Source organism: Oncorhynchus keta, chromosome 14, assembly GCF_023373465.1.
Source record: "Oncorhynchus keta strain PuntledgeMale-10-30-2019 chromosome 14, Oket_V2, whole genome shotgun sequence".
Taxonomy (NCBI): Eukaryota; Metazoa; Chordata; class Actinopteri; order Salmoniformes; family Salmonidae; genus Oncorhynchus; species Oncorhynchus keta.
Window position 1 is genome coordinate 68419778 of NC_068434.1, and position 23847 is coordinate 68443624.

The 23847-nt window shown below is 48.2% G+C and overlaps 1 protein-coding gene across 1 annotated transcript in view; it reads right to left on the reverse strand.

Annotated features, from left to right (window-relative positions):
- Positions 1 to 23847, reverse strand: part of LOC118394168 (zinc finger homeobox protein 3-like) — a 188638-nt gene that overhangs the window by 80140 nt on the left and 84651 nt on the right. Inside the window, 1 exon segment of the mRNA XM_052462251.1 lies at positions 6319 to 6550. Within this exon segment, the coding sequence (XP_052318211.1) occupies positions 6319 to 6550 (232 nt within the window).

Here is a 23847-nt window from a genome sequence, read left to right on the forward strand (position 1 = left end):
TTTTAATAATAAAAGGCTATTTTTTTTATTTATTTTAAAATGAAAGGTAATGTATTTATGAAATTCCTGCCACGTTCTGCAGACAGCAAACAATTTCCTCTGCCCTCAGTGCCTCTGGGTCCTGGATTAGAGGCCAGTCGTCTGACAGGAGCCAGACTGGGCACTGGGCCCCGGGCCCTACAGGGGCCCCTCCTCACCCTACTAACCCTCCTCACCCAGATCTCATCTCCACTCTGCATCACCGCAATAACAGCCTTTATTAAAACAGCATAGAGCAAAGTACATTTCAGATTGGACATAGTATGGCGTGGAAGAAGTGGCTGGTGGTTAGGGTCTACAATATCCTGCTTCTGGGAAGGTTTACGTAGCATTTTAACAAGCATGGAAAAAGGAGGACATTCCAGGGATGGTTGCTGTCCGTCTCCTGTGCTCCTCCTGTCTGTGGGAGGGAGCTGTGCTGCATGCCGCCCCCACAACGCCATCGGAGCATGGCCAGGCTCACCCCTGCTTTCCCCTGGTTTCTGCTCTCACAGCCCCGCCACAGGACCCACTCCTTCAGAAACACTGTGGGAGCTGGAGAAGGTAAAGCTCCAAGCCCAGCTAATGTGCAGCTCTCAGGGGCTATAGACAGGCAGGGGGTGAGAGGAAGGGAGAGGACCTGGATTCTAAACTGCATGAGCGTGAGGTGTTCCAGCCCAGTTTAGGTGAGGATGGTTTGAAAGCCCACCATTGAAAGCCCACTGTTGACATGTCCTGTCGGCTGTGCAAGAGCCTCCGTAAGGGCTGCCAGAGAGCTGGGGGCCCCAGAAGATGAGTGAGGATCCTGCATTTGCCTTATTAGCACCTTATTTTTAGGCATGAAGCTCTTTGCCAGCTTTTTTGGGAGCATAGAATTATGTATGAGACGGAAAGAGAGAGAGAGGCGTGTGGGGATAAGAGGGATGCCTCTGTTGTCAGGACATGGCTTGCTATTAAGTGTGTGACCCTGGAAGCGCACCCCTTTAAGTGAAATCAAATTGGATTCCGCCAGTATGCAGTAATTCCACGCATCCTTTGGCCTCATTTCCATTTGCCCATGCAAACAGCCTGCATGCTTCTCTGCCCACTCGCTAGGCCACACCCACTGGGATGTGCCGGCCAGGCTCTTGTTACTGCGCTTCCTGGTTAGAGACCTGAGTAGCAAGCTCTGCTGGTGGGGTTTTTACCATGGCTACTGCAGTGTCACTATCCAGTCCACCCGTCACCCCTCTATACCCCCCCTCTGACTGCTGCTAAACCCCTGACTGGCCAGGCAGGCCCCTGTGTCCTGAGAGACTGGAGACAATGAGTGGAGGCTGCTCTGACGGGCCCCGGCCCCAGCCACCCTCCCAGCCACCTCACAGACAGGGATTTCCTCCTGCGATGAGAGCCAAGCCGTCACAGACCAGTGATCAAGGGCCTGCCATCTGTGACTGAGGCAGATTTACAGCAGGGGCTAATCCACACCGTCAGCCCTGTTTGTTCTCCTTCTCAGCCTCCTCCGCACACACACACACCGCATACTCACACTGCTTCCCTCCATATCTGGGGCCTGCTCCCCTCCACCACACCTTCACTAGGACCCTAGTCACGGGCAGAAGGGCACCCACCATGCAGTAACCATAGAACTTTGCCCTTTTTAAAAGGCATGATCTCATTCTGGTCCTTCTGTAGCTCAGTTGGTAGAGCATGGCGCTTGTAACGCCAGGGTAGTGGGTTCGATTCCCGGGACCACCCATACGTAGAATGTATGCACACATGACTGTAAGTCGCTTTGGATAAAAGCGTCTGCTAAATGGCATATATATTATATTATATTATTATTATTATTATTCTGTTCAGTGCTCAAAAAATAACTTTAGTCCATTAACTGTTATGAAATGAGAAACCCCAATGTGTCAGTGAGTTATATGCCCTGGTGAACATCACTCAAAACAAATAGTGTCATCCAATGCCCGAGTGTCACACTAGCTATCAGTCCCCATGCACACACTAAAAACCCACACACACATACCTGGAACAAGAGTTTCTCCTCTCGTCTCTTCTCCCCTCCCTCTCTCTGCCAGTGTATCCAGTGAGGTGTCGGTGTCTGGGCTGTGTGCAGTGTGTTAGTACAGGGCAGCAGTGGGCTGTGCTCTGTGGCATCTCCACCCAGGGACAGGGGCAGGGCAGCTGTGTTGCTGGGTGTGGGTGTGGCTGGGGTCCCTCTGAGGCCTTCTTTGTTCCCCCCCGGCCAGCCAGAGAAAGGGTTAAAGAAGACAAATGGAGGCCGAGCCACAGAGGAACATGCTTAAGCAGCACATTTTCAGAGCGGGGGCAGGAATTAAAACAATGGCTGCCTTTTATCCCAGCGTTGGTCTAATTGGACAGGAAATTCATCTCTGCCGCCTTAGCAGCACTCTCCCTAGACGCTCTACAGAGGGGAGACATGGCACCAAAAACCTCTGGCCTTCGGATTCCGCCTGCCCAGCCGCCCGTACCTCACAGCTTCCTAAAAACACAGACCTTTCACCCAGCAAGGCTTTCTGTGTGAGTGCATGTGTGATTACACACCTTGCAAACACGGTCCTAGTTTCTGTGCTGCCTGCATCTGTTTGCAGAGAGAAGCCTTCTTGTGTTGTCATCTGTCCTTTTTCCTTTATGACATCACTCTGGTCTTTGATACAGTGGTCAGGGCTCCTAGGGCTGTCCATTGGAGGCTGCTGATTGGGGGAAGCCTAGTTCTTAGCTAGCTCCTGTGGAGACTAGTAGTCCAGCACCTAACACCAACAGAGCAGCGCTCCAAACCCAGCAGCAGTCAGGGGAATTACTGCCTAGCTGACCCAGAAATCCAGGGCCAGCTTTGTTTTAACAAGCAGGGGAACCTTCCACCACTTTAGCAACTGTGCCTCGACCACAAGAAAGGGTCCTGCGCCTCCAAAGAGCTAGCGGGGAGGAAATTAAATATTACACCAGGAGGGAATGGTTCAGCTCTAAAGGGGTAGGGGTGGGGTGGGGTGGGGGGTCATTCACTGGTGCTGGGACAAGGCATTAGGAGGTGAAGCGGTAGTTTGGCAGAAGGGGGGGTGGAGTCTAGGAATTCACAACAGTTCATTCTCGCTGATGAAAAGGTATGTTCATTATCAGCGTAATTCGATCAAGATGCTCGAAGGGGAGTGGGGGGTAGGAGAGCGAGAAAAGGCTGACATTCTTTATTACACACTTCATTTAATTTAACGGACCTTTAAAAACTATATATAAAGGGGGAAAAAAGGGGCGGAGGAGAGAGGGAAAACTTTGCCCTGGCTCTTAAAGGGGATGTGGCAGCCGTTCCAGACGCTCTTGGTCTGCGCCCAGTCTTTTCCTGGCAGAGAGTGTCCGCTGGCCTGTAAGGTGGGAGCGAGCAGAGGCTGACTCTATAGCACAATCAATCAGGCCTTCAGTGCTGAGCCTCGCAGAGCTCCATTTGGTAAACATCAAGTCACAGGCTATTAAAGGATCCGCTGGCTTTCTAAAGTCCCAGGATGCCAGACTGTTCAGGAGCATGACAACAACGGCCCTTAGCATGGTGCATAGCCGCTAACAGAGTCACTAACACAGGATAGGGCCTGGGAGAGACATTAGGAGATCTCTATGCTTACGGTTAAAGTACCGGATCATAATGATCTCTGGATGTCTTGATAAAACAACGCCCTGTACACATGAGCAATTCCACCCTTTGACCTTGTGATACGTTTCCAATGAACTCCCCTTGCCTTTCATCAGTGTGTTACAATCAGCCAAACCTAGTGATCTAATTCCTAACAACCCTCCCGTTCTGTTTCTCAACCTCTCAGGTCAAAAGTAGCTGAATTACATTCGGGAAAAGATGAGGTGATTAAATTAATCAACTGAAGGACCTGACAGCAAAGCAATCAAGTCATCTTCAAAGTACACACCTTGAACTAAACCCCACTAGCGGCCTAAACAATTATCACACAGTAGAACGTTTTTTTATCCACCATCGTGTAGTGTTTGTCGTGTGTTTACTGTGGGATAATGTGGTCTGGAAGGCTGTAGTTTGATGTATCTCCGAAGGGGGCTGGAGAGAGCACCCCCAGCGTATGTGTACAGTGTGTGTGTGTGTGTGTGTGTGTGTGTGTGTGTGTGTGTGTGTGTGTGTGTGTGTGTGTGTGTGTGTGTGTGTGTGTGTGTGTGTGTGTGTGTGTGTGTGTGTGTGTGTGTGTGTGTGTGTGTGTGTGTGTGTGCCCACACCACCCCCGTGCAGGAGCCCATTACCTAACCTACAGCTATAGCCTCACTCAGTTTCTTACAAACAGGGTTATCCATTAACGCACATCGAAGGTTAGGAAAGAAGATATATAAATAAACAGAACCTCAAGCTAAAAAAGAGAAAATGAGACTTGTTTGTGAACCACACCACAGCTCCCCTCCTTCCTCTAACACAAAATCCCCAACCCCCCTCACCCTTTTAACCTAAGTGGGCTTCCTCTTGCTTTTACATGTTCACTTGTCCACTGTACTGTAGTCATTAACATATTTGGAGTGCAGTGAGCAGAAAGCTTAATTGTCCTTAATTGCTCGTCTAAATGTGTTCTCTAATGATTTGCCTCAGATCTGTGACTGCCTTTTGCGCAATTTCCCGGCCGCTGGCTTCATTATCCCTGCCTCCTTGGAACAAAGCGTTTTCAGAGGCCCAGACTTTTTTTTACATAACAACACACAGAGTGAATGTGAGGGAGGGCAATGACGGCACTCTGCGGGGGTACACACAATGGAGGCCCTTTGTCAGGGTGCAGAAGTTAAAGTGATTAGAAAACCAAATCTGTGCTAAGACACAGTGTTAATTGACCGCAGCTCACTCCTTTTTAAATCGGCCCCTAACAAACAACCAATCCTGGCTTTTGTTTGTGCCTTTTACTGCTGCTGCTGTGGGTGTATCTGTTATTGCTGCTTTGCTCCTCCTACCTCTGGCCTGATGGCATCTCTGAATGTGTCTTTATTGGCTGAACAGCAAGGCCCTGTAGTCTCCATTCACTGCAGGCACGGCCTGATATCAGAATTATTAGTATTATTTCTCAGAAAGCATCCAACTGAATTGTGCATATATAGAAAAAAAGGCTGCTTTCAGAAATAATTAGTTACAGTTCATTTAGTTGTGACTAGGAACAAAAGATGTGAATATACATTCTGAATACATGCACTATTCTGAACTGAGCCTATTATTAAAATATATAAATAAACGTAGAGTGTAGGGTTTGTGCCTGACAGAATGGAGGCACAGTAGCTACTTCCTGCCTTCTACCTGTGTGGGAGGAGTTACAGAGGGCAGGTGGCTTTCCTGGTAGATATGCTCTTTGTGCGAGCAAAAGTAAAACTATCTAGAGCACGCTGTATGTTGAATCTGAGGTGCCAAAGAAAATAAATTGTGCACCATTTTACCTGCTTATATCAATATCATAGCACAGACTCAGTGGTATTGGGAGCTGTTTGTCTTGTTTGAATACGATACGGCATTTCAACCACTGTTACTTTTTAAAATCAGTTTATCAGTATGTTTTTAAAATGTTTTTTACCCCTTTTTCACCCCAATTTCGTGGTATCCAATTGTTAGTCGTCACTGTCTTGTCTCATCACTACAACTCCCGTACGGGCTGGGGGGGGACGAAGGTCGAGAGCCATGCTTCCTCCAAAACACAACCCAACCAAGCCGCACTGCTTCTTAACACAGCTCAGCATCCAACCAGAAAACCAGCCGCACCAATGTGTTGGAGGAAACACCGTACAACTAGCGACCTGGTCAGCGTGCACTGCGCCAGTCCCGCCACAGGAGTCGCTAGTGCGCGATGAGACAAGGATATTCCTCCCGGCCAAACCCTCCCCTAACCCAGACGACGATGGGACAATTGTGCGCCGCACCATGGGTCTCCCGGTCGCGGCCAGCTGCGACAGAACCTGGACTCAAACCAGGATCTCTAGTGGCACAGCGAGCACTGTGATGCAGTGCCTTAGGCCTCCCGGGTGACGCAGTGGTCTATCAGAATGTTTTTGATTACATTTCCCTTGCAGGGAAAAATAACAACAGCAACAGCAGCACAGTCACTGTCTAAAGGTGGCTGGTTCCATGAAAGTAGTCAAATTATCTTTGATATTTAACATAAGCACTGCTGCTCATATCTGTACCACAGAGGACATAAAATAAAGCCCTCTTTAGTCCCTGTGTGAAGTATTATGAAGCAGCTACAGGTACAGCCAGTAGCTGGTGAGTGTGTCTGTAACCCATTGTAAAATATAGTGGAGAGTAAATCCTCTGTGTCTTACCTGTATCAGCAGACGGACACTTGCGGATGGTGAAGATGGCGCTGAGCTCCTCGTCATCCTCAGGCAGGCCCTTCTGCAGGCGCTGGAGCTTCCTCAGGCTCTCGCTGCGCTGGTGCTTCATGGAGCGCACATGCTGGACCAGGTTGAGCTTGGCCTTGGTTGAGTAGTTACACAGCACACAGTGGTAGTAGCAGGCATCTCCCTCCACCGCGTTCTCCTGATGCTGCAGGTGCTGTGAGAGGAGAGCGAGAGAGAGAGAGGGAGAGAAAGAGAGAGAGAGATAGAGAGAGAGGGAGAGAAAGAGAGAGAGAGATAGAGAGAGAGAGAGAGGGAGAGGGAGAGAGGGAGAGAGAGAGGGAGAGGGAGAGGGAGAGAGGGAGAGAGAGAGGGAGAGAAAGGGCTTTTAACTGACGGCAGACAACTAGCCAGGCACCACTGACTCACTTTCACTCACACAGTTCGCAAATGAACAAATCAATTACCAATCACGGCCCTGTTGTTTACCACCCAGCCCTCTTCCACACTGTTCTGTTTGGACTGAGCCCTGTATCTCTCTCTGTGTCTGGCTGTATCTGTCTGTGGACTAACAGGACAGGAGAAGAGAGGGGTGGGAGCCGGGCTGGTCTCAGGGGCCCAGGCGCGGAGGCACACATCACACACCCCTCAGAGGACCACAGGACCACAGCCCTGGCAGACGAAAGGGAGCATTGATCCCTTTCACTCAAGAGAAGCCTCCCGTCTCTGAGAAGGAAACTCCAAACATCTGCCTGTTTCATGCATGGGATGCTAAATATTGATCAGGGCCAGTCAAATCCTCCCTATCACAGCAAGCACCAGGGAGAGAGAGGGAACGCAGCGAGAGAGGGGGGGTGGGGGGAGGCACATTCTGAAACGAGCTAGAACATTCCTCAACAGGGTAGTGACCTTCAGGGGACAGAGACTCAACAGTATAGACCTATCAACCCCATCATTTCCTCTAAGTGCCCCACACTGACACTCCACCTCCACCGTACCCCACACCCAACACACACCCTATAATGCCACAAAACATGCCCCACACCCCACAGTGACACCATCTCTCCCAACACCACACCCCACTACACCACGGACCCACACACTAATTACCCCCTACAATGCCAACACAATATGACCCTGACGAGGGGATCGGTAGAAGTATTGATAATTATCCTATAAAACAGGGTCCTGATCATTTCATGTTTACAATGGAAAGGCCAGACTCAGTATGGCCACTGTTCTCACTGCATCTCATGTCATGTTCTGTTCATACGGCCCACTCTGGAGTCTAGCTGTGGATTTCTGGGGCTGCAATCAATGTCAATCATCACAAGATGGGTTTTTTTCTATTCTAATCTTCATGGCCTAGTCTCTTGTGAGATTCAGTGGCTGAGTGGGTGAAAGGACTGAAAACAACAACCACTTCACTGCCAGATGGGGACTAGATCAGATAATGAATCCAAATAAACATCATTAATGCTCCATTAAAAACTGCCAGGAAAAGAAATACATGTAAAAATTGTAACAATGGCATGGGGTTTTCCATGCATGGCTTTGACAGCCTTGCGTGTATAGGCAATGAAAATAAGGCAATTGGAGCTTAGAGGAGGAGATACTATTACATGCATTTGATAGGTAATTATTAATCCTAACCAAGACAATTGCTACTGCAATTTGTCATATCATGTGAAAACTGAAAATGCTATAAAAAATGACTTTAATTCACAACACAAGCACAAGCAGATTATAAGAAAGATTGCTACGTTTTCCGTATGGTTTTATTTGAAACGGGTTTTCATTTTGAATGTGTGGCTTCTTGGTGAGAGAGGAGAAAATGGCTGTTATCCTGTATACATCCTGTATCTGCCACCCACCACGACTCTCTTAATCTCCCGTACAGGCCACCCCCACATTCAGACAAAGGTTGGGAAAAACAAATTGATTAATTAAGAGGAGCCTGAACCGGCTTGCCCTGCAGTGAGGCAACATGTTTAGATGGCTGGGAAATGCAAAAGAAATGGAAACATTACATTTTTAACCACATTACATCTGAATCAGGTGTTGACAGCCTGGGCTGAGAAAAAAATCATAACAATATTATGTTCCCAGAAATGCTCCCATATTTTCTTCTAATGTTTAATTTTCTGGTAATATCGTAATATCGCTATGGGCTTTTCTGGGCAATTGTATTCCATTCTCCCTGGTTTTATATATCTCACTTCTACACCTAAACGTACATTAGGACACTGCTTCCAGGAAAAGGAAGGGAGTTTTTATTTTTTGCAAGCCCCACAGCTCAGTGTAATAGAGATATTAGGTGATTGTAAAAGGGTCTGTCTCTCTCTCTGTGCTCTCCCTCCTCGCCTCGTTTGAAGCCCTCCATGATGTCATTGAATAGGTGCTGCTGGATATTCTGCTGGTGCGAGCTGTATCCCCCCTTTCTCCTCCTCTTCCCCCCCTTTCTCTTCCGTCCACACATATTGCATCAGAGCTCAGGTACAGAGAAAGCTTGACAGACAGATTTACTCATAGATAACACCAAATCCATTGTGTGATTGCTGAGCTGAGAAATGGCACACGGTTTTTAGGCATAGCAGATGTCGAACAAACAAAATGGAGCGAGAGGGACTGCATTATGACTCAAGGCTGCAAAAATCTACAAGGAGACAGTGAGTTCACACAAAAAAAAACAGACGACACCTGACCTAAACTTCAAAGTTAGTTTTAGGAGGTAGAAAAAAAATTCTGGGAGTTTTACAGCTTCCCATAAAAAGGACAGGATTTATGCAGGAGTGAACCTGAGACTGCCTGGCCTAGAACAGGCCGTATATCACCTCAAAACTGACTGGGCTGTAGGCAGGGCCCGACTCAGACCAAACCAGACCTCATCCCCTCTGTATCACCACCTCTTACAGACCACAGACACCTGTAAGTGTGTTAACAACCACACATACTCAGCACCGGCCGTACCAAACAGAGAGTGGAGGTGGTGGAGGACTGTTGTTAGAGATATGGGGCCTGTCAGTACAGGGCCAACACAGCAGTGCACCCCCCTCCCCGGACCGTTCCATCTGACCAGTTGTAGGCTGGGAGCTCTATATGAGAAACGGGATTAAACACTACCCATGGGGACAGGGGCTCTCTGATACACCCCATGCATGCGCACGCTCACAAACACACAGGATTCCATCAACATTATAGATGTGAGAGAGTCTAGTGATGCTATCTAGGAGCACACACACACGTACACACAAACATTGGATATGAAACACAGTAATGCATTAGACTGGGCCTGTGTCTGTTTCCTATGATCCTGCAATGAAGCCCCTAGCTGATAAATCACCTCCAACTGGAGTGCAGGAATTCAGCGGTTTAATTAAAAAGTCATGTTGGGAGAGAGAGCTGGGAGGAGCTGGCCTGGCCGTTCCAAAGGAGACGAGGTTGCCTGGGCTGCCCTGCACAGGGGCCCCAGAGCACCAAGCACCCCACTGAGGCCCTGAGAGGAGCTGAGCTACAGAGTTGGGTGGAGGCTGGAGGCTGGAGGCTGGAGAACGGCTGTCGGCCCCTCCTCAACAGGCCGCATGGCTTCAACTTCTCTTCAGTTCCATTTAATTGGCTGTGAATTTACGACAGCCGTACAGGAAACAGGAGTTTTAGCCGAGCATGGATAAGAGAATGGGAGCATGGAGTGCTGGAGAAGGATGGGGCGAGGGAGGCAGAATGTGTGTGCTGTTCTGTTCTGTAGCCAGGCCTCTGTACTCTACCTCCTCTCTCTGTGGAGGTTGAAGCAGGGCTCTGTGCTCATACAGGTAGAGAGGGACTGGGGCGGTGTGGGCGCCAACACATCATCTCTCTGGCAACTTAACACTGCACCCTGGCCTCTCAGTGGGCAATATAAGGACAGATCAGTTACAACACCCACCCAGAGTGCTGCATACACCTGCATTTCCATCCACTTCAATGGGATGTAAAAATACACCTTTAACCAAAACAGTAGCTGGGAGAGGAGAAGAGAGGAGAGCCAACGTGACATGGACATGGGTATTACTGGAAGGATGGAAGGCAGCTAGAGTGCCAACACAAGCCGGTAATTCCACAGAATGGCCCCCAATGGAGCAGTATAATACATGCACACACATAAACACACACGTGGAAATTAAGGCGCGTGCACACACACACACACACACCACACACACACACACACACACACACACACACAACACACACACACACACACACACACACACACACACACACACACACACACACACACACACATGCACACACACACACACACAGGCACGCACACACACACACACACACACACACACACACACACACACATGCACACACACACATAGAGAGACAGGCACGCACTCACTCTCCATTATGATCATACCCCAATTTCCACCATTACATTTGGCAGTGCTGTTAATATAAAATTAATGCATTAAAACAGATGACTATCCACGGGCTAAATGGCTATCAATTCAGCGAGAGCTGCCAAATTCCCTGTGTGAACGAGCCAGTGAGTGTCTGGCTGTGTATTGCTTTGTAATTATCCCAGTGATTCTCAGCACTTAAAGGTAAAGCTGGACGCTTTCCGGGCGGCAGCGAGTGTGTTTGTGTGTGTGTGAGCGCTGGTGACAGGAGGTGAACATGGGACAGAGACAGGGAGTGGACACAGAACCTACAGGCCACAGTGTGCTGCCATTTAAACCTGATCCACACTCTTTACCACATCAATGAGGATACCATATACGGTGATATCATAGCGCCATGGTTTCTCCATTGACCGAGGGGCAAAATGATGAGCTGGTTCCAGGCACAAGGCATGTTGATGAATAATGTCAAGTAGCACCTATGTTATTCACACACACTGATGTCATGGCAGCAATTATATCCAATGAGGTCATTGTATTTCACTGTGAAAAGACACAAAGAAGATGGTCTGAAAAACCCACTCTGGGCCGGGTGTAGAATAAAACACCACTCCTGTCTAATATCTCAGTGTGTGAGTGACTGAGCCGTGTGCTGGCACAGGTACCCCTAGGGTTGTGTGTGTGTGTGTGTGTGTGTGTGTGTGTGTGTGTGTGTGTGTGTGTGTGTGTGTGTGTGTGTGTGTGTGTGTGTGTGTGTGTGTGTGTGTGTGTGTGTGTGTGTGTGACTTGGTGGGTTGTATGGTGTACAGGAGGCTAGGGTCTTGTAAAGATGGGCTCTGGGATTCCCCTGGAAGGAAGGTAGGCTGTTTAGCAGAGAGAAGATAGGGAGAGCGGCTGGAGTCTGAGTGCTTGCAGCTTTGCCTGTGATTCCCACTCCGCCGGCAGCAGCAGGAACAGCAGCCACGACCACAGAAGCCGCTGCGGGTGCCAAGTTCAGCGGCTGGTTCGAATTAGCCGATGCGAGCGGCGACATGCCCAGACATTGTGCTGTGGCTGGGGGGACTGCATGTATCCGCCCCAAACTGCATACCTACTGCTTCCTGTCCACCTCCCCTTCCCCTCTCTCTCCCTAATCCCTCTCTGCCCAACCCTGGGCTCTCCCCCTTTGTCTAAAAGCACAACAGACAATTAGTGACTCTCCCTACAGCCAGTGGGGCGATGATCAACTGCTACAAATGAATAAACAATAGGCTGCATATTTGTTTAAGAGAGAGCGGAGGCCTCTTTGTCATCGGGGAGGGCAGTGAGGTAAAGATGGATGACAGTAGCTCTCTACAGGCTGGGCAATAGGTAAACACAGGCCGCTTGGAGCACAGTGCCTTAATAGAATACTGCTGCTGGCTGGGCCTCGGCCTCAGGCAGCCACTCAGCCTAACTTTAACATTAAATAAAGCAATAATTGTTGAATTATTTTGAATAAGCATGACACTGGGAAGTAAACAATGGGAACATAATTGCAGAGGGAAGGCAATCAATGCAGCCAGTCATTTGGCCCATGTTGATTGTGTATGCTGTGGTAGCATGTCTCTTTGTGTGGCTGGGGAGCGAGGAGGGGGGGGTGGGGTGTAGTGACAAGCAGCCGAATAATACATTCTCACATACACAGGGCGAAAACAAGAGTTGGGTAATCCCTTCTTCAATATTGACCCTGGGCTCGAAACAATGGCTCTCAATCAGCTAATCAATGTGTTCATATAATTCATGAGTGAGTCACTCTGCTCTAAGAGAGAAGGAGGAGGCTGAGTGGGGAGAGATCAATGCCCAGCACGGTGATAACGAGCCTGGGCCTATGCCCACTGGAGCCCCACGCCGGCACCTCTCATTAACAATATTTGGATAAGCATGGCCATACATACATAATGTGCACTTCTAATATCAGCCAGATAAACACATTTCCCCCCTCTTAATGAGACGGGCCCCTACTTTTGCGACACACTGCAAATGATTCTGAGACGGGCAGGAAATGATGTCAAGCACCGGAATAATACGGGGGGAAAAGTATGGCAAATTAATAGCGAGCCGTCGCCCTTCTCTCTGAGCATCTAATTAACAGTTTAGCCTCCTGGTGCTTTTATGAATGCTAGCCTGGGCGAGCCGAGCAGAGAACAGAGCCGACGCTGCAGTACAATAACTCTGCCTGCAGGAGGCGACAGCTGTGTTACACCACGGGGGCACGAAGCAAACAGCTGTTCCAACCACTCAATGACATCTGCACTGGCTCCATGCCATCTGGAACATCGGGAGGGCAACTCTGGACCTGCCCTTGTGCTGCTCTTCCCAGCAACCCACTGCCTCCCACTGCCTAGTCAACAAAACAACCCTCCATTTTGGACAGTGGTGATGGTAATTATTAGGACAGGACTGACTGGGGAAGAATGTGTTTCTCTGGTTCTCATTCCAGCTCCAAACAGGAGACAGACTCCATCAAACCCAGGCAATAGAGACGTTCACATGCATTTCAAAGGCACATGCATTGTCTCGTCTTCTCTTTGAATAAAGATAAGACTTCAGGAGGCATCAAGGGTTTACTAACACATGTCATATCTATCCTAATGAGAAATAAGGGCTTTCAGGATGAGGGAAAACAATAGTCTGGTTGGTGTGTCTGGGATAGTCTGGTAAGTGAGCCAGCTGGTCAGAGCTGAGGCCTAGTACAGTAGTCTAGGCTGGGGTGGTGTGGAGTGGTGTTCTGGTATATGCCTGTTCTAGCCAGTGATGAGATATTGTCTCACCAGCCACCTCCTATGAGCCAAATGCAGGTCAGGCCACATGGACGTTTTCAAGGGAGGGAGAGAGAACAAGCAGGTCTGTGGAAAATCGACACCTGCACTTGGCAGCCACAACCCAGAACCCCCCTCCTCCCTTACATTATCTGCCCCCTTTCCAAACAAACCCTGCTGACAGCACCCTGTAGGATTCTGACAGCAGGATGTACCCAGACCACTCAGCCTCCCAGCTAGCACTTGGCCTGTAGGCAAGGCTTAAAGCCCAGCCATGGTTAGCATGGGCTGGGGGACAGGGACGGGTTTAGATATAGTCTCTGCAATGATATTCTCCTCCCTGCTTGAGGCAAATGTTTATTTTACAAACCTTAGAGGCACTTCCAACACACTGCTAAAAAGCTACACTAAAGAGGCCTAGAGCCACAAATAAAATGAAATTCTTCAAAAATATCTGCGACTTCCATGCAAGTCAGCAGGGACCCTGAGGAATGCATTACAACACATTGTGCTAGGACTAGTGCTCTTGAATGGCAATGCATTGACTAGCTGAATAGGGATGTCTAGGGTTTCTGACGTGTGTGGGTGCTAAATGAGACAGATGACGGACTTACTGTGGCTGTACATGAGAGTACTTGGTTTCATCGTGTGAAATTTGCCTGTTACAAAGGCAGAGGTAGAGAACGCCCTGGCCTAGCGACCCCACAGGTGACAGAGACCCTGACAACCACAGTACCCCATTTGTCACTTTCCAGCCAAACAATTGCAGCATGGCCTTGTGGACTGGCTAGAGGTGTGGGCCACAGGCTGCTTGTTAGGTGGATGGGGAGCGGGTGGGGGTAGTGGGGGGTACTGTAGCAGAGAAGCCGTAGGGGCTTGGGGGTGAGGGGTACAGACAAACGGCACTTGGGATGATTAATACAGTCAGTGAAAATTTAACTCAGAGCCAGAACATGACCAAAACGCCATTAGTCTATGACAACAAACATCCTAGTTGTCCCCGCTCAGATCCGCTGCGACCCCTTTGTGACTGGGACAGATGACAGATGTGTCACCAGACCCAGTGCTGCACCCCTAGGGTCAAACTGGACCTCTCATCAGCACCACACTGTCTGTCACAGTGTCACCAAGATGGCTGCCCTTCCTTTTCTCTACCAACCTCTCGCTACCATGACCCAGATGAAGCCCCTAGATGAGCCAGTGTATCTTGTCAGGGGAGAGGAGGAGAGGGGAAAAGCTAGAGGAGGAGAGGAGTCCATAGGGCTGGGCTGTAACTCTGACCCTATACTTTAGCCTCTGGGCTTGGTGGTGTCATTCGTTTCTCTCCTCCTGTTCCACCCAGCCTGGCTGGCTGAGATGAGAGATGCTGACGTAACGGGAGGAGCGATACAGAATACAATCTCCTCCAGGCTTGTATTATCTAGCTTTCACCTCTGGCATTCCCAGTTTGGCTGTGTAAATATTTCATTACCACATAATTGGTTGCTGCTTCGGGCTATGCAAGAAGGCAGTGAGAGTGTAATGCTGTGTGTTTTCTCCCATTACTTTCCTGTTCTTCTTTATATAAAATTCACTATGAAGTAGTTGGAGTGTGGGTTTGAAACCTCTATAGGGGAAGTGTTTCGCTCGCTCCGCTTTGCCCTAGCCTGCCTCTCTTCAGTGCCCTACCCTAGCTACTGCTCTACACTGGCGAGATAATTAAGACACCAATGATGGGACTGAGCCAGAGTCAATATTTAACCCAATCTTAAGGGGACATCTTTCATTAGCAGCAGCAAGCTGACAAAAGGAGCAAAAAGGCTGTTGAGTGGTCCCCTTACTAAAATGCAAATGAATGAATGGGGGCGGAGCAGTTAGATAAGGTGCTAGTGTAAAGAGGAAGGCTTGGACTGTGATGTTATGTATGGAGGTTAAGTACCCTGTTGGTGGAGTGAAACTACTGTAGAGAGTTCTTCCACCAGCTCCGTACACCCACCAACTGGTCCATGCCAACATCTACTATGAAGCCGATAGAACTTCAACCCTGCACCTATTCTACACATCACAGTCCAAGACTTACTCTTTAGCACTTTATCTAACTACTTTGAGATAGAACCCAATAATAGCTAAGATAAGCATACAACCCTCAAATAGGGTGCTATAGTGTTAGAAACACTACGGGTTATTACCACCTGTATGCGTCTTCAGGGGGTAATACATACATTCAGAAAATAGCATTCTTTTCCTAATCACCTGATACTCATTCAATGTTCATATAATGAGTCCCGCTCTCTTTCAGTAGAGATACTATCTGATGAAAAAAGCATGCCTTTCTTCCCCCCCTAACTAGACATGATTTTGAAATGAGTTCTTCCTAAGACCCCCAGCAGCCTCTAACCCATGCCCAACGGGAGTGTGTGCACTTGTGGTGAAAAGTGGTGCTCTGTGAAGGTCTAACCCCTCTATCCCATAATATCATCGAATACACCAGGGCCCTGCTAACACAAAAAGCCATTCTGGCTTTATAGGGTCATTCTGCCCAGCCTGCTTATTAGACATAGAAAAAAAAACAGAACCTCACTTTCCATAAAAAGACAAACAAAGTGCTCATTGATCAGTGTGATCAATGGAGGATCAATAACCTAAAACCTCATCATTCCCAGCGCAGCATAATTACAGCTGAGATATGGTGGTCATCACAAAAACCCAACACAGCCCGGTCTAATTGGAGGCAGCCTACTGCTTTAGTCACGCTGGCAGAAGCTTTTCCAGAACAGTGCTGAAAGACCTCTGCAGGCCTGGCTGGGCATCGGAGCTTCCCAAAATAACCACTGCGAGCTCACGCCATTAGCCCCAGTGTCATCACGGAGGTCGTTGGAGATAGCTGCCCATTAAATGTTCGGGATATTTAACACAGGGCACAGCAACCTCCTGCTCCCCATCACACAGGAAAGCTTTGTATCCCTTTTAATGTAAATTCCTCACGTAGGTTGTAAGATCGCATTAAACCACTTTTTATAGGACAACTTGTGACCTCCCTTGTTGTTGACCTCCCATGTTTTCCACTCCAGTGACTGTGGCGAGAAGAGACGCTAGAGGAGCAGGCACAGCTAGGCGGTGCACAAAGTCACAAACTATACCTCAAAGGCCACCACTTTCTCCCCTTCCTGTTTATTGATTAGGTAAACCTCTTGTTCAGTTATTGTGCAGTAAATCAAGCATGGTGAGCACTAATCTCAACCCCGGGAGGAAAGTGTTAAAGATAAAACCTGCTGAAAAGCGCATAATTAAGGGGCGTGTTCAGCCATGAGTGAGGACATACTCCTCCTCCCTCTTAGCTTTCTGCTCTGTTCCTGCTTTACTCCGTTCCTCTCTGCTGTGCTGTTGCCTCTGCCTGCCTGTCTTCCTGCCTCTCTGCCTGACTGACTGCATGACTGTGCAACCAGAGGCTGGAGGGAGTGGGCCTGACAGAGGAGCCATGGGAAGTAGATACAGTTTCTAACCACCTCTCCCTATTCCTTTCTCTGTCTCTCCCTCCCACTATTCTCCACCAAAGCGCCGGGGGCGCCATACTTGTAAAGTAACCACAGCCCTTTGAGTGCCTCTTGTATTTACAAACAGAGGTATGTCGGAATCAAAGGAATTACATGACATAACACAAACAGTCGGCGGATTGAGAATTTATAGCATGGATATGGCGTAGGTGGGGCTGCACCCAGGAATTCTGCCTAGAGGAGAGAGCAGGGCAAGAGTCCACTGCAACAGCACTCCGCCCTTTTCCCAGACACACAGGCAGGCAGACAGTCTGCTCCAGGTGGAGAGCAATCACTTTCCCATCTACTTCCTGGTCCCGTTGTTTCTCCTCCCTTTCTCTCTCTCTCCCGCCTCTCACTGGCTCTTTTCATGAAATCCTATCTATTGGTCTATGCCTCCATGAGGTCTCTACAGTATGTTTCTGCCGAAGTTAAATCTGACGTTTTTCCTCTTCTGGTTAGATCTAAAATCCCCTTTTATTCTCCATTGCCCTCTCCCTTTCTCCCTTTCCCTCTCTCTTTCCCCTTCCCCTCTTCCCCCAGCACTTCCCCTCTGTTGCTGTGCTGCCCAATCTCACCTCAGTTTTTATTTCTCCCTCATCAGCAGGGGACTAAAAATAAATGATAAATGGAACATGATATTTTAAAGTCTTATCTCTTATCTGTTCTTATAAAGGAATAATGGGCTAGTTAATCCTGCAGATCTCAGATTGATTAATCAGCACATGCAGACAATCAAATAAATGATTAATATTCGCCAGAACTGCGGTCAGACAGTTACCCTGAAACCATCAGTAATAATTCAGTAACCCTTCCCAGACCACGGGCTGGCTCGTCTGACTCACTTTGACTCACTCTGCCTCACTCAGCCTCACTCAGCTTCAGCCCTGTGATGTTCCAGCAGAGCTTTGAACTCAACTCTCACCATGCTGGAGTCAGACACACTGGGGAGAAGCTGTCTGCTATCCATTCTCTCTCTCTCACACACGCACGCACGCGCATACTGTTCACACACCCCTATGCAGAACAGAGAACACTGGCCTACCTGGGCAGACTCTGCAATAACCTCAATCTTCTGCATAAATACATGGCGTAACTATAATATAATATTCACTCACAGGCTCTGTCTTCCATGTCCACACCAGCGCTGCTGTGGTTTTCCTATCAAACATGTCCTCACTTGGAGGTTTCCACTAAAATAACTGGTTCCTCCAGTTTCAACCGTTGGTAGTAAACAGTTATACAACCAAACACACACATACAGTAAAAAACCCTCTCACGTCATAGTAGCTGCTATAATACACAGACAAAGCCCAGTGGGTAAAGAACATGGGCAGCGCTATTCTGTCTGTGAGTGAGTGTTCACACATGAGAGAGAAAGAGAGCGATAGAGGGTGGCAGGTAGCCTAGTGGTTAGAGCGAAAAGTTGCTGGATCGAATCCCTGAGCTGACAAGGTAAAAATCTGTCGTTCTGCCCATGAACAAAGCAGTTAAGCCACTGTTCCCCGGTAGGCCCTCACTGTAAATAAGAATGAGTTAAATCAAAAATAGAGAGGCTGGCTATGTGTTAAGGGATAAGGTGAGGTGTGCAGTGTCACCATGTTTCCTGGGAGCCAGGGGACCAGATGTCCTCAGACAGACAGGCTGTTTAGCATGAAGCCTAGCCCCATCACCACCACTGTCACCCTGCCTGGCTGCCTGGGCACATGTCCTGGTGATGGATCCCCTGTTTATTCAGCTATTTTTAGGACAAAGGGGGGAATCTCTGTTGAGAAACACTTTCTTTCTCTCCCATTACCCACCCTGCTCTCCCTCCCACAGAGGTCAACTAGCAGGCGTCCTCACGGCCCTCCCTGCATCTGCCAGTCTCTGCTGTTATTAATCTGGGAGAGGGCCGGGGTCAGCAGAGAGAGAGAGCAGTGCCCCTCCTCTCATACCCCCACACACCCTCACTCCCAGGGGGACTGAGTCAGACCAGGGCCAGGGAGGTAAACACTGTATGTAGGTGTGGAATGACTGCCCCACTCCACTCTGCTCCCTGGCCAGTGGGTCTAGGGGGTGTTGCTGTGTATCATACTGCGGATCTCAGTCTCTCTCTCTATCTCCGACTAGGCTTGGACCCATAAAGCTGTCCCACGACGAGCTGACCCTGAACCCCCTCCCCTTTCCCCCCACCCATCCTCCCTCTTCTGGAGATGGCATGGCCTTTGTGTTGGCTGACCGGCTGGCTGCCTGAACCAGCCTGTGCAGCTGTCTACTCCCCTCTTCTGTAGGACACACTGACTCCTCTTGTTAAACTGCTGTATTGCACGGCAGCATATCATTTACTGGCTACAGACATTTACAAAATATCAAACGTCCCACTGAACTCAGACAGAGTTTACAGGCTGAGTGCAGGAGAGTGCTAGCAATAGCACATACCTATAGCCTTTTAGCAGTGTGAGCAGCTCGCAGTCTAGCGCTGTGAGACCTAGAGTCATAGCAGGGGCAACACCAAGCTTTAAACTGCACGGGGCCACTCAATAGTCTTGCCAATAAGGCGTGTGATATATGGCTTTGTCTTTAATAGGTATAAGCATGGTGTGTTGTAGGGCAGTGTCGTGAAAAGCCCTGGTTTTATATAACCGTTACAGTTCACTTTGATCTTGTCTCTTGCTCCGTTGTTTATAAATCAGCCGCACAAATATTTATGACCAGGACGAGGAAAATGGCTAGTCTGGTTTGTATCTTGCCCTCCCTCCCTCCCTCCCTCCCTCCCCCTCCCTCCCTCCCTCCCTCCCTCCCTCCTCCCTCCCTCCCCCTCCCTCTCTCCCCTCCCTCCCTCCTCTCTCCCTCCCTCCCTCTCTCTCTCGCTCTCCCTCCCAGGCTGATGTGTCGATGAGGCCACCACAGAGGAAGAGCGAGGGCATAGGCCCCAGGCCACATTCATCATGCCTGATGCCTGCCCTGGATCTGGCTATTGTGTGGCCAGAGGGAAGACCACTCAAATGGGAGCGAGAAAGAGATACGAGGAAATAAATAAGAAAGAACATTAGATATTCGGGCTACTTTGAAATCTTAAGAGGACTGACGTAGGTAAGCAAAAGGTAATGATAACAGTGCAAAACACGAAATGAGTGCATTATGTGAACTCCTATTAAAGATAGTGTGTGCATGCATCTCTCCTTAGTGCAGCTCCAGTTCATTTGGCTCAATACATTTATAAAGCCATGTTCAATATGCATTGCCTTTCCCGTACTATCAGCTCACCTATCAGTTGGTGCCTGCAGCACACACAATGGGACGGGCCCTGGGTTCCTGGATCCATACACTTTAATTGCTCCCCCCAGCCCTGACCTCTGCTCCCGATCACTCCCTGATACACAGCATCTCTATTAAGCTGGGAAGTAGGTAAATATTCTTCTAATGACCCTTAGTCCTAACGACACCATTGGAAATGGAGGCAAAAAATCAATCCCCCCTTTTTTCCCTCTTTTGTCCTTGGCAGACTATTAGTTTTCCCTTTTTATCTGATGTCGGGCTCCAAAAATGTTGAGGGAAACGGATGAGTGGTGGAGTGTCGGCGCTCACATGGTGGCAGAGTTCATTTGGGGTGATTTTTAGATAGAGAGAACGCAGGGTTGTGTTTTAAATTGAAAATATCTTAAGCAGCGTGCCTGTTCTTCAGACAACATAAACAACAGAGCCAAGGTAAAGAGACAACCTTCTTCTTACGTGGAAGGTAGCAGCTAGATGATCTTTAGATCATTCAACGGGTAACGCTTAGACAGAGAGCAAGAGAGAGGAGAGAGAGGCGGGGAAAGGAGTGTACTTTCCTCTGATGAGTAGCCTAACCTCCACATTTCAGACCAGGCAGTATGAGGGAAGTTTGTTATGTGACTGAGTGTGTGTTTGTATACAGTAAGTGCTTATATGTGTGAGTCAGTGAGTGTGTGTGTGTGTGGGGGGGGTGATGGTAGTGGTGGACTGGCTTGTCGATCGATACAGTGATTGGCAGTTAATGGCTTTTCCTGTTGTGCCTTCGTAACCCCGGCCTGAAGGCTGTTGCCTCTGATCAGAGATGGCAGATGGCGTTTGATTTTCGTGTATAAACCCCTGACTTTGTGGAGATGTCTTCATCATGTTTAATGATTTCAAAGTTGAGTTGAATACGGGGAATACTCTGTTGCTGGGACTCTTCTTTGAAAGGCACTAAACACCTCTCCAGATGTACGGGCAGGGCGGCTCTCACACCAAACGGCACGATTTACAGGTAGTAATCTACAGTAATCTATCCTTCGAATTTACTGGTATGTCCTTCAAATGAACTTCAAAACTCAGACACGCCATATTTCCATTGTTATTTACTCTACATGTGTAATATGCTGTGTATATAAGTGGCCTCTGAGGCCATGCAGCCTACAGTATATATCATATCAGCTAATGGTGTTACAGTCCACTCTACCAACACACATAAAATGACCAATCAAAGAATGCCAATGATCAAAAGTGATTCTAGAGGGATGTCACAAATTGTTCCAACCTGTTCTGTGTCAGTGAGTCCACCATGATAGAGCAAACTGAAATGAGGCCAGAAATAGCCGGAAATTGAGGAAAATTGAATGATAAGCCCCATTTGGAGTGAAAGAGACGAGGTGTGTTAAAACCCACTCTTCGGCAGGAAATCACTGTACAGACAGCAGGTTCTGAGAACGATCAGGTTTTTGGAGGGTTGTTTCATGTACTGAGGGATTTGTAATAATTTGTCTCGTCACTCCTAGAATCCCGACTTTATTCAATTTGATATTCTGTTTTGATCCCATAATCCCCAGTCATTTTGACATTTCATATTTTCTAAAGTTCAAAGGTGCCTACTACAGCACTATGAAATGGAAGAACTGAGAAGAAATCCTGTCAGATTTGTCTAAGAAGAATAAAAAGGAGCTACATTTATTTTTCATAAAGAAGGAAAAACATCTAATGTAGAGAGAGAGGTTCCTGTTCCCAGCCATTCAGGAACAAAGGCCGTTCCTGCAGGGACCGTGGAGGCCAGTAACTGGATCCTGACTTAAAGGAGGGGGATATTAGCTGGCAATATGGAGGGAATCATCTCCAACACAGACCGGTGCTCTCATAACTCATCTGTGAAATGATGTTGGGAAGAGCAGTCTGGAGACACCGGAGGTGCATCAGAGGAACAGTGGAGAGAACAAAAGCAGGGATTGTGTTCATGGAGATCTGGGCCCATTGGGACACGCCACTGCAAGAACTAATATACGCTACTCTCCCGTGCAACATCAACAAATATTTAATAAAGCCTGGTTCACATAACTCATTAAACTAGACTCTCCGTTCAGTTGCTTAAATTAATATATTGATGATTTTGAATAATAATTTGCAAACCAGATTTAGCAATCGACTCTCATGGCACGTAAACGTACTGGCTCCAAGAGAACCCGTTTATACAGTAGCACAGAGTCCTTATGGTTCTAATTACTCCAACAAGACCATTCCAACCGTACAAGCATAAATTAAGGACATTCCTAAGTAGTGACAGAGATAGGCCATTTGAAAGAAGGATCCACGTTTGAATCATTCAGCGGGCCCTAATTTTAGGTCTGGTGTTGATTGAATGTGGTGGCGTTATAAAGTGGGGTTTGTGGGCCTGGCACGGTGACTGGTGAGGAAGGAGATGAGGAATAGTTCTCAGTGATTTGGAAGCGGTCCTGGGATCTGGGAGGGAGCTGAGAGGAGAGGAGCTGAGAGGAGCTGAGAGGAGAGGAGCTGAGAGGAGCTGAGAGGAGGAGCTGAGAGGAGCTGAGAGGAGCTGAGAGGAGCTGAGAGGAGAGGAGCTGAGAGGAGAGGAGCTGAGAGGAGAGGGGCTGAGAGGAGAGGAGCTGAGAGGAGAGGAGCTGAGAGGAGAGGAGCTGAGAGGAGCTGAGAGGAGCTGAGAGGAGAGGAGCTGAGAGGAGAGGAGCTGAGAGGAGCTGAGAGGAGCTGAGAGGAGCTGAGAGGAGAGGAGCTGAGAGGCTGTGGTGAAGACTTCCTCTGCTGTCTGTATTTCTGATCTGTGCTCACAGGGAACACAGAGAGAGAGGCCCTCCAACAGGACAGTAAATCACCCAGAGATTGAAAAGTGCTTTATAAAACACAAATGTGTGAAACCGCTTATTTTGAACAAAGGTCCAATCCCTCTCTATCGCACTTTCACCAGCTGTGACTAGTAAAAGAAAAACTCACCTCAGAAGGTTTGACCCCTAAGTTTGCCACATAAACGAAAAAGGGTGAGGTGAGGGGTGACTGATGATGATGGCAAGTGGGTGGGGCTTATACGGAGTGAGGGACAATCGTTTCTACAGTGTCCTTTATTCCAGGCATCAGTTTGTTATGAGGGAATGTGAAGGCTATAAACAAGCGCTGTCCTTGAGAAGTTTAACAGCATTCTTGTCCCTAACCCGTAACTGTGCACCCCCCCCCTCTCTCTCATTCCTTTAATGAGTTTAAAGTAGAGCACAGGTGGAAACAGAGACACCAGGAGGAAACGATAACATTTGGGAAAATTCTCTGTATTCTAATTGAATCTTTTTATTTCCTCTTACTGTTTTCTGTTTGAGAAAGTCTCTGATTGCACCCTGTGCTGCACCCTCCCCTCCTAACTCAGTCTCCTAAATCAATACCCAGTCATTTCCATATAGGAATTCAAACAGATTTTATTTTCCTTCCTTCCCTTCTTAAAAATCTCCTCTCTCTATCCTTCCTTTTATACAAGAATAAAGGGCATGATGAGAAAACAAGGTGCGAAATTATTTTTCCCAGAGTGCCCCAATAAAAACCATATGACACCCTGGGCTGCACTGCTTA